This window comes from Mizuhopecten yessoensis, unplaced genomic scaffold (assembly GCF_002113885.1).
Source record: "Mizuhopecten yessoensis strain PY_sf001 unplaced genomic scaffold, ASM211388v2 scaffold10651, whole genome shotgun sequence".
NCBI lineage: Eukaryota > Metazoa > Mollusca > Bivalvia > Pectinida > Pectinidae > Mizuhopecten > Mizuhopecten yessoensis.
This window is the reverse complement of record NW_018408653.1, coordinates 432411-444860: the sequence shown is the minus strand read 5'-3', so window position 1 is coordinate 444860 and position 12450 is coordinate 432411. Positions and strand designations below refer to the sequence as shown.

The 12450-nt window shown below is 34.6% G+C and overlaps 1 protein-coding gene across 1 annotated transcript in view; it reads left to right on the top strand.

Moving 5' to 3' along the window:
- LOC110461681 overlaps positions 1 to 12354 on the top strand; it is a 15953-nt gene extending 3599 nt beyond the window's left edge. Inside the window, exons 2-6 of the mRNA XM_021515279.1 lie at positions 1722 to 1751; positions 2575 to 2601; positions 2888 to 2917; positions 11512 to 11556; positions 11848 to 12354. Coding sequence (XP_021370954.1) covers positions 1722 to 1751; positions 2575 to 2601; positions 2888 to 2917; positions 11512 to 11556; positions 11848 to 12026 — 311 coding nt within the window. The 3' untranslated portion in view covers positions 12027 to 12354. The remainder of the gene's footprint in view (positions 1 to 1721; positions 1752 to 2574; positions 2602 to 2887; positions 2918 to 11511; positions 11557 to 11847) is intronic.
- The last annotated feature ends 96 nt before the right edge of the window (positions 12355 to 12450 follow it).

The window sequence follows — 12450 nt, the reverse complement described above, 5'->3', positions numbered from 1 at the left end:
AAGACATACACTAAGATGGATTTCTGTGATCTAGGCACATTGGGGTGTTTTCTGTAACAAGACATACACTAAGATGGATTTCTGTAATAAGACATACACTAAGATGGATTTCTGTGATCTAGACACATAGGGGTGTTTTCTGTAACAAGACATACACTAAGATGGATTTCTGTGATCTAGGCACATTGGGATGTTTTCTGTAACAAGACATACACTAAGATGGATTTCTGTAATAAGACATACACTAAGATGGATTTCTGTGATCTAGGCTCATTGGGGTGTTTTCCGAACAAGAAATACACTAAGATGGGTTTCTGTGATCTAGGCACATTGGGGTGTTTTCTGTAACAAGACATACACTAAGATGGATTTCTGTAATAAGACATACACTAAGATGGATTTCTGTAATCTAGACAGATAGGGGTGTTTTCTTTGACAATATATACACTAAGATTGGTTTATATAAGCTGGGCACATTGGGGTGTTTTCTGAAACAAGATATACATTAAGACAGGTTTCTGTGATCAAGACACATTTTTTTTTTCTGTCACAAGACATACAGTTAGATGGGTTTCTGTGATCTAGACACATAGGGGTGTTTTCTTTGACAATATATACACTAAGATTGGTTTATATAAGCTGGGCACATTGGGGTGTTTTCTGAAACAAGATATACACTAAGATGGGTTTCTGTGATCTAGACACATTGTTTTTTTCTCTGTAACAAGACATACGCTAAGATGGGTTTCTGTGATTTAGGCACAATGTTTTTTTCCTGTAATAAGACGTACACTAAGATGGCTTTCTGTAAAAAGACATACACTAAGATGAGTTTCTGTAATAAGACGTACACTAAGATGGCTTTCTGTGATTTAGACACATAGGGGTGTTTTCTGTATTTAGACATACACTAAGATTGGTTTCTGTAATAAGACATACACTAAGATGGGTTTCTGTGATCTAGACACATTGTTTTTTTCTGTAATAAGACGTACACTAAGATGGGTTTCTGTAATAAGACATACACTAAGATGGGTTTCTGTTATTGAGACACATAGGGGTGTTTTCTGTGACAACATATACACTAAAATGGGTTTCTGTGATCTAGACACATTGGGGTGTTTTTTTGTAACAAGACATACACTAAAATGGGCTTCTGTGATCTAGACAATTTTTTTGTTTTTGTAATAAGACATACTCTAAGATGGATTTCCGTGATCTAGACACATTGGGAGTTTTTCTGTTACTAGACATACCCTAAGATGGATTTCTGTAACAAGACATTCACTAAGATGGGTTTTTGTAATAAGACGTACACTATTATGGGTTTATGTAATGAGACATACACTAAGATGGTTTTCTGTAATAAGACATACACTAAGATGGGTTTCTGTTATAAGACATACACTAAGATGGATTTCGGTTATGTGACATACACTAAAATGGGTTTCTGTTATAAGACATACACTAAGATGGGTTTCTGTTATAAGACATGCACTAAGATGGGTCTCTGTAACTTAGATGCATTGGAGTATTTTCTATAAAAAAAACATATTGTCTGGATTCGTATAAAACACTCATAATTTTAGTTTTGTAAATATAAACGCAAATGTTTCGCATTTTGCATATTTTTTTTTCAGTTTGGTGCTTTGACATCATGGATTAGTGGAATCTACTTTGAATTTATGTATTGTTTAGATTTGTTTCTTGTATATTTCCAGGTTTGAAAATGTTGGTGGAGAATCTCGCTGGTAAGCAGATATATTGTATCTTATATTTCAAACGTTTAACATTTCTTATGTGTAATGTTTTATTCTATCAACTTATTATAACTGATATCCTTCACGCTGTGACATATACCAAACGGAGCTAGAAACAGTGGGAAATATCACTTTCGGCAGCGACAAAGAAGAAATGTCGTTTCTATTCATTGCGCATAACCCCGTAGATTTCCTTTTTAAACAAAACTGAAGGAAGACTGAGAAATTGTTTTGGTAATCTTTGCTACATACGTTAAGCTATTTACTTAATTCCATAAGTGATATTATTTTTAAAAGCAAATCTTACCATGTAATAGCACAAAACGGAAGTATAGTGTAAAGTCATGCGTAGAAGCACACAACCATTTTGTCAAGCTTTACGTAAATAGAGTATGGTACCATAGATTAATTATTAATTTTAACTTTGAATCAGTAACATTTTCATCACGATGGGTTCTGTTAAAATGTTATCAACAGATAATGGAATGGTTTTATGTTACAGTTAACTCATATGGCAGAATATAAATTGTCATGCGTACTTTGCTTTCCTGAAAAAAAACCCACATCGGTAGTTTGCAATACTTTTGAAATACATGTATATTTGGTATTCAACAAACAACTGCTTATATCCCTTTTTACTGTTAAAATGTTATATAGATATACATATATTATAAGAAAAAAACATATAAACATGTTACACACGCATTAATTAGCAATCTTCCGTTTCAAAAGTATTTCCTCTGAATGTCAATTTAGTAAATGTTTGTTTTTTGTTATGTATTGTTTAATTCAACATGTTAATATTTATTTGCAGGTTTGAAACAGGCGGTTGAAGACTTTGGTGAGTGTGTGTTTTTTTCTATTATTTTTTTTTCATTTTACAAAATATTTCTTTAGTTCTTCTTTATCAAACACAGCAAAGTTACAGCAAATGTTCAGTATAACAGTAAATAGTTATAAAGGGTGACGCAATTTTACTTCTTTTATTTTCTATTTTTTAAATATATTATGTTAACATAATCATGGGTAATTTAAGCTTTGAAGTAATATTGAAAATAATTTTATCATGCACAAGTAATTCTTTCTTTTACTGATTTAAATATCAAAGCCTATATATATTTTTTCAGGAGGACATCAGGCGTTGGAGGAGTATGTCTGTAAGTTGATGAAACCACCTTGCTCAATACCTTTATACTGCCGGCAGTTTCAAATATACAATTCTCAATTTTTCTAACACATTTCATGTTATAACAAAGCAAAATAAACCCCAAATAACCGACACGTCTATTGTCCATATTATGTATTTATCGGTAAAGATATTTGTTTCTTCAGATTTTTTAGGAGAGTTTGAAACTAATATGTTATTTGAAGTAGAAACTTAAATTGTTATGTTTTCAAGATTTGTTTGGATTGAAAATACAAATGTATTAGAAAATTCAATGTCGATATATTTTTCATTAGTGGTGATAAACGTTATAAACAACATGATTCTTACACATAGGACAGATTATATATCAATTTAGGTATCATAAAATAAAAACAAGAAATGTGAGAAGATCTAAACTGAAAAAGGGCTTGGACTTGTATACATTTTACTTGTTGACGAAGAACTTAAATACGTTTGACTAAGTATTATTGGACAAAGCTAAAATGAACTTAGATACATTGGACTAAGCTTATAAAATAGACTTAGCTAAATTAATGGACTTAACTTCATTGCACTTAGCTACAATGGACTTAGCTAAGATGGACCTATTTACAATGAACTTAACTACGATGGACCTAGTAACAATGAACTTAGCAACGATGGACCTAGTAACAATTGACTGAACTAAGATGGACCTAGTTACACTGAACTTAACTAAGATGGACCTAGTTACAATGAACTTAACTAAGATGGACCTAGTTACAATGAACTTGGCCCAGTTACAATGAACTTAACAAAGATGGACCAAGTTACAATGAACTAAACTAAGATGGACCTAGTTACAATGGACTTAGCAACGATGGACCTAGTTACAATGGACTTAACTACGATGGACATAATAACAATGAACTTAACTACGATGGACCTAGTTACAATGAATTTAACTATGATGGACCTAGTTACAATGGACTTAACTGCGATGGACCTAGTTACAATGAACTTAGCTACGATGTACCTAGTTACAATGGACTTAACTCAGATGGACTCAGTTAAAATTGACTTAGCCACGATGGACCTATTAAACATGGACTTAGTTACATTTGACCTATTAAAAATGTACTTAGCTACGATGGACCTAGTTACAATGCCTTTACTAAGATGGACCCAGTTACAATGGACTTGGCTACGATGGACCTAGTTACAATGGGTTTAACTACGATGGACCTAATCACAATATTCTTAGCCACTATGGACCTAGTAACTATGGAATCAACTACGATGAACCTAGTTACAATGGACTTAGCTAAGCTGGACCTAGTTACAATGGACTTAGCTACGATGGACTTAGTTACAATGGACTTAACTACGCTGGACTTAGATACAGTGGACTTAGCTACGATGGACCTAGTTACAATGAACTTAACTAGGATTTACCTAGTTACAATGAACTGAACTAAGGTGGACCTAGCTACAGTGAACTTAACTAAGATAGACCTAGTTACAATAAATTTAATTAAGATGGACCTAGTTACAATGGATTTAACTAAGATGGACCTAGTTACATGGAACTTAACTAAGATGGACCTAGTTACAATTAACTCAACTACGATGGACCTAGTTACAATGGACTAAACTACTATGGACCTAGTTACAATGGATATAACTAAGATGGACCTAGTTACATGGAACGTAACTAAGATGGACCTAGTTACATGGAACTTAACTACGATGTACCTAGTTACAATGGACTTAGCAACGATGGACCTAGTTACAATGGATTTAACGACGATGGGTCTAGTAACAATGAACTTAGCTAGATGGACCTAGTTACAATTGACTTAGCTACGATGGACTTTGTTACAATGAATTTAGCTACGATATACCTAGTTACAATGGACTAAACTACTATGGACCTAGTTACAATGCCTTAACTAAGATGGACCCAGTTACAATGGACTTGGCTACGATGGACCTAGTTACAATGGATATAACTAAGATGGACCTAGTTACGTGGAACTTAACTAAGATGGAACTAGTTACAATGAACTTAACTAGGATTTACCTAGTTACAATGAACTTCACTACGATGGACCTAGTTACAATGAACTTAACTAGGATTTACCTAGTTACAATGAACTGAACTAAGGTGGACCTAGCTACAGTGAATTTAACTAAGATAGACCTAGTTACAGTAAATTTAATTAAGATGGACCTAGTTACAATGGATTTAACGACGATGGGTCTAGTAACAATGAACTTAGCTAGTTGGACCTAGTTACAATGGATATAACTAAGATGGACCTAGTTACGTGGAACTTAACTAAGATGGAACTAGTTACAATGAACTTAACTAGGATTTACCTAGTTACAATGAACTGAACTAAGGTGGACCTAGCTACAGTGAATTTAACTAAGATAGACCTAGTTACAATAAATCTAATTAAGATGGACCTAGTTACACTGAACTTAACTACGCTGGACCTAGTTACAATGGACTAAACTACTATGGACCTAGTTACAATGCCTTAACTAAGATGGACCCAGTTACAATGGACTTGGCTACGATGGACCTAGTTATAATGAACTTAACTACGAAGGTCCTAGTTGCAGTGGACTTAACTACGATGGACTTAGTTACAATGAACTGAACTAAGATGCTCAAAGTTACAATGGACTTAGCTAAGCTGGACCTAGTTACAATGGACTGAGCTACGATGGACTTAGTAACAATGGACTTAACTACGCTGGACTTAGTTACAGTGGACTTAGCTACGATGGACCTAGTTACAATGAACTTAACTAGGATTTACCTAGTTACAATGAACTTAACTAAGGTGGACCTAGCTACAGTAAACTTAACTAAGATAGACCTAGTTACAATAAATTTAATTAAGATGGACCTAGTTACAATGGATTTAACTAAGATGGACCTAGTTACATGGAACTTAACTAAGATGAACCTAGTTACAATGAACTCAACTACGATGGACCTAGTTACAATGGACTAAACTACGATGGACCTAGTTACAATGAACTTCACTACGATGAATTTAGTTACAATGAACTAAGCTACGATGGACCTAGTTATAATGAACTTAACTACGATGGACATAGTTGCAATGGACTTAACTACGATGGACTTAGTTACAATGAACTTAGCTAGGATGGACTTAGTTACAATGAACTTAGCTACACTGGACCTTTTTACAATGAACTTAACTACGATGGACCTAGTTACAATGGACTTAGCAACGATGGACCTAGTTACAATTGACTTAACTACGATGAACCTAGTTACAATGGACTAAGCTACGATGAACCTAGTTACAGTGAACCTAACTAGGATTGACCTAGTTACAATGAACTTAACTAGTATTGACCTAGTTACAATGAACTTAACTAGGATTTACCTAGTTACAATGAACTTAACTAAGGTGGACCTAGCTACAGTGAACTTAACTAAGATAGACCTAGTTACAGTGAACTTAACTAAGACGGACCTAGTTATAATAAATTTAATTGAGATGGACATTGTTACAATGGATTTAACTAAGATGGACCTAGTTACATGGAACTTAACTACGATGGACCTAGTTACAATGGACTTAACTGCGATGGACCTAGTTACAATAAACTTCACTATACGATGAACCCAGTTACAATGAACTTAGCTACGATGGACCTAATTACAATGGACTTAACTACGATGGACCCAGTTACAATGGACTTAACTACGATGGATTTAGTTACAATGAACTTAGCTACGATGGACCTAGTTACAATTGACTTAACTACGATGGACCTAATTTAAATATACTTAGCCACTATGGACCCAGTAACTATGGACTTAACTACGATGGAGCTAGTTGCATTGAACTGAACAAAGATGGTCAAAGTTACAATGGACTTGGCCACGATGGATCTAGTTACAATTGACTTAGCTACGATGTACTTTGTTACAATGAATTTAGCTACGATATACCTAGTTACAATGGACTTAACTCAGATGGACCCAGTTAAAATTGACTTAACCACGATGGACCTAGTAACTATGGACTTAGTTACATTTAGCCTATTAAAAATGTACTTAGCTACGATGGACCTAGTTACAATGCCTTAACTAAGATGGACCCAGTTACAATGGACTTGGCTACGATGGACCTAGTTACAATTGACTTAGCTACGATGGACCTAGTTACAATGGATTTAACGACGATGGGTCTAGTAACAATGACCTTAGCTAGATGGACCTAGTTACAATGGACTTAACAACGATTGACCTAGTTACATTTGATTTAGCTACGATAGACCTAGTTACATTTGATTTAGCTACGATAGACCTAGTTACAATTAACTTAACTAAGCTGGACCTAGTTACAATGGACTTAGCTACGATGTACTTAGTTACAATGGACTTAGCTACGCTGGACTTAGTTACAATGGACTTCGTTACGATGAACCTAGTTACAGTGGACCCAGTAACTATGGACTTAACTACGATGGACCTAGTTGCATTGAACTGAACAAAGATGGCCAAAGTTACAATGGACTTGGCCACGATGGATCTAGTTACAATTGACTTAGCTACGATGGACTTTGTTACAATGAATTTAGCTACGATATACCTAGTTACAATGGACTTAACTCATATGGACCCAGTTAAAATTGACTTAGCCACGATGGACCTAGTAACTATGGACTTAGTTACATTTGACCTATTAAAAATGTACTTAGCTACGATGGACCTAGTTACAATGCCTTAACTAAGATGGACCCAGTTACAATGGACTTGGCTACGATGGACCTAGTTACAATTGACTTAGCTACGATGGACCTAGTTACAATGGATTTAACGACGATGGGTCTAGTAACAATGAACTTAGCTAGATGGACCTAGTTACAATGGACTTAACAACGATTGACCAAGTTACATTTGATTTAGCTACGATAGACCTAGTTACAATTAACTTAGCTAAGCTGGACCTAGTTACAATGGACTTAGCTTCGATGGACTTAGTTACAATGGACTTCGTTACGATGAACCTAGTTACAGTGAACTTTAACTAGGATTGACCTAGTTACAATGAACTTAACTAGGATTTACCTAGCTACAATGAACTTAACTAAGGTGGACCTAGTTACAGTGAACTTAACTAAGATGGACCTAGTTACAGTGAATTTAACTAAGATGGAGCTAGTTACAGTGGATTTAACTAAGATGGACCTAGTTACAGTGAACTCAATTAAGATGGACCTAGTTACAGTGAACTTAACTACGATGGACCTAGTTAAAATGGACTAAACTACGATGGACCTAGTTACAATGAACTTAACTGCGATGGACCTAGTTATAATGAACTTAACTACGATGGACCTAGTTACAATGAATTTAACTACGATGGACCTAGTTACAATGGACTTAGCTACGCTGGACTTAGTTATAATGGACTTAACTCCGATGGCCCTAGTTACAATAGACTTAACTACGATGGACCTAGTTACAATGGACCTAACAACGATGGACCTAGTTATAATGGACTTAACTACGATGGACCTAGTTCAAATGGACTTAACTACGAGGGACCTAGTTACAATGGACCTATCTACGATGGACCTAGTTACCATAAACTTAGCTACGATGGACCTAGTTACAATGGACTTAACTACGATGGACCTAGTAACAATAACCTTAACTACGATGGACTTAGTTACAATGAACTTAGCTTCGATGGACCAAGTTACAATGGACTTAGCTACGCTGGACTTAGTTACAATGAACTTAGCTACGATGGACCAAGTTGCAATGGACTTAGCTACGATGGACCTAGTAACAATGGACTTAGCTTCGATGGACCTAGTTACAATAGACTTAGCTTCGATTGACCTTGTTACAATGAACTGAACTAAGATGGACCTAGTTACAATGGACTTAGCTACGATGGACCTAGTTACAATGGACCTTGTTAAAACTGAGTTAGCAACAATAGATTTAGCAACATTGGACTTCGCTTTAATTGACGTAGCTCATGGTACTAATTTGCAATGAACTTAGCTAATATGGATTTAGCTACTATTGACTCAATTACAATGGACTTAGCTACGGTTGACTCAGTTACACAGGACTTACATTATAGCTGTTTTGGACTAAGCTACATTAATTAGACCTAATTTAATTGGCCTTACCATCAATGGACTTAGATATTACATATTTCAAAATGTAGAGACATTTGAAATTAGCTACAATCGACTTAATGTAGCTAAAATAACAAACTTGACTCATTGGACTTAGCTACATTGGACTTAACTACATTTGACTTAACAACATTGGATTTAACTACAGTTGACTTAACTACATTGGACTAAACTACATTGAACTAAATTACATTGGACTTAGTTACATTGGACTTACCTACATTTTATTTAGCTACATTTTACTAAGCTACATTGGACTTAGTTACATTGGACTTACCTACATTTTATTTAGTTACATTTTACTAAGCTACATTGGACTTAGCTACATTCGACTAAGCTACATTGGACTTAACTACATTGAACTTAACTACATTTGACAGAATTTTATTGGACCTAACAACATTTGACTTAACTACATTCGACTTAATTACATTGAATTTAGCAACATTGAACTTAACTATATTTGACTTAACCACACAGGACTTACATTATAGCTGTTATGGACTAAGCTACCTTAATTGGACTTAATTTAATTGGCCTTACCATCAATGGACTTAGATATTACATATTTCAAAATGTAGAAACATTGTAATTAGCTACAATCGACTTACTGTAGCTAAAATAACAAACTTGACTCATTTGACTTAGCAACACTGGACTTCACTACCATGCACTTAGCTGTAATGGACTTAATTGCATAAATTTGACTAGTATCAAAAATAAAATTAGCTACGTTGGGTTAGGTACATTGAACTTAACGACATTTGATTTAACAACATTTGACTTAACTACATTGGACTTAACTTCATTGAACTTTACTACATTGGACTTAACTACATTGGACTTAACTACATTTGACTTAGCTACATTGGACTTAGCTACATTGGACTTAACTACATTTTATCTAGCTACATTTTACTTAGCTACATTGAACTTAACTACATTGGACTTAACAACATTTGACTTAACTACATTTGACTTAACTACATTGAACTTAGCTACATTGGACTTAATTACATTGGACCTAACTACATTTGACTTAACTACATTGGACTTAGCTACATTGGAGTTAGCTACATTGAACTTAGCTACATTTGACTTAGCTACATTTGACTTAATTACATTGGACTTAGCTACATTTGACTTAACTACATTTGACTTAACTACATTGAACTTAGCTGTATTAGACTTAACTACATTGGACATAACTACATTTGACTTAACAACATTTGACTTAACTACATTGGACTTAGCTACATTGGACTTAACAACATTTGACTTAACTACATTTGACTTAACTACATTGAACTTAGCTGTATTGGACTTAACTACAATTGACTTAACTACAATTGTCTTAACTACATTGGACTTAACTACAATTGACTTAACTACATTGGACTTAACTACAATTGACTTAACTACATTTAACTTAACTGCATTGGACTTAGCTACATTGGATTTAGCTACATTGGAGTTAGCTACATGGAACTTAGCTACATTTGACTTAGCTACATTTGACCTTATTACATTGGACTTAGCTACATTTGACTTAACTACATTTGACTTAGCTACATTGAACTTAGCTACATTGGACTTAACTACATTGGACTTAGCTACATTTGACTTAGCTTCATTTGACTTAATTTCATTGGACTTAGCTACATTTGCCTTAACTACATTTGACTTAGCCACATTGAACTTAGCTACATTGGATTTAACTACATTTGACTTAGCCACATTGAACTTAGCTACATTGGCCTTAACTACATTTGCTTAACTTTATTTGACTTAACTACATCTGACTTAACTACATTGAACTTAGCTGTATTGGACTTAACTACATTGGCTTAACTTTATTTGACTTAACTACATCTGACTTAACTACATTGAACTTAGCTGTATTGGACTTAACTACATTTGACTTAACCGCATTTGACTTAACTACATTGAACTTAGCTACATTGGACTTAACTACATTTGACTTAACAACATTTGACTTAGCTACAATGGGCCTAGGTTCATTGAGCTTTAATACAGTGATTTCAGCTTCATTAATTGACTGAGCTACAATGGACGTAGCTACACTAGTTTTAGTGAAAATGGACTTGGTTGCATTATGCTTTGCTCTATTCGGTTTAGTTACATAAGAATTATTTGCATTTGACTTATGTTATCAGATCTGAGAATCCAGGTACCTTTCACTTACAGACAGTATCACATATACTAGTTTAACATGTTTGTTTTTAAAGTCCAACATTCAACGATGGGTGTCGTTAGATTTTTAAAATATACGTTTTAATTTATCAGAATTCACTATGTCAGTGGTAGTTATTTGGATGTATATGGACGAAAGAACATGACAATAGCAGATTATGTCTTAAATGAGATTGTGTTTCGCTTTTTTTTTTACAGCCGGTGCTGAACACGATTTTGAACAATTTTTCAGGAACCGATTTGGTAAGTTTTATATACAAGATCTTTCATGTTCTTAAATGCTCTTAAATGTAAGCATGCAGTAAACATGCCTGAGCTTTTCCAACTTCTAACATTAATACCGAGCCCTGCTCCTTAGATAATGCCAATTGAGACACGAAAGATGAAAAACGGTGTAATACATTTCATTTAGTTTTCTAAGTTCCGTTTTCAGAATTTTTGTAATGATGCATTTCGCTTATGCATATCATCATATTTGTTATGAACATTTCTAAAAACCCAACTAAAACAAAGTTTTTTTGCATGCGTGACTAGAATCCGGAGACAACGGACCAGTCCCGACTGGTGGCCCACCGGGCCAATCTGGTGGCCAATCGGCCGAATCTGGTGGCCAGTCGGCCGAATCTGGTGGCCCACCAGCCTCCCCAGCTCCACCTTCTATGCGCTCCTTGAAAAGGATATTAGCGGAGTTGATGAAGATTTCTAAAAAATAAATACCTACTACAAGATTCCCTACACCAGAGGACCCGTGACCAAAGGAACGCCCATCAACGAACGAAATAAACAGATTATTATGTGACTTTGAGCTTTTAAACTAGTACACGACGCCTTGAAGAGTAGCTGATAGGTTACACTACTGCCATATACAATAACAGTATATGTACTCTATATAACAGATCTTTCAGTCAACCAACATGACTTCCTTTTTTCTATTTGTATCATGCTCATAAACCTATCAACTTATTGCTTTATGTCGGATCATAAATATGTTTTCGTAGTTTGTCTTAATTCTGTTATAATAAAATTTCTTCCATCTGCAAATAATGGACTTATATTTTTTATTGATAGTGAAACAAGCTCATAAAAACGTTGTCATTGGCACGTCTGATTTAAAGATGTTTATTCATAAATTTATTT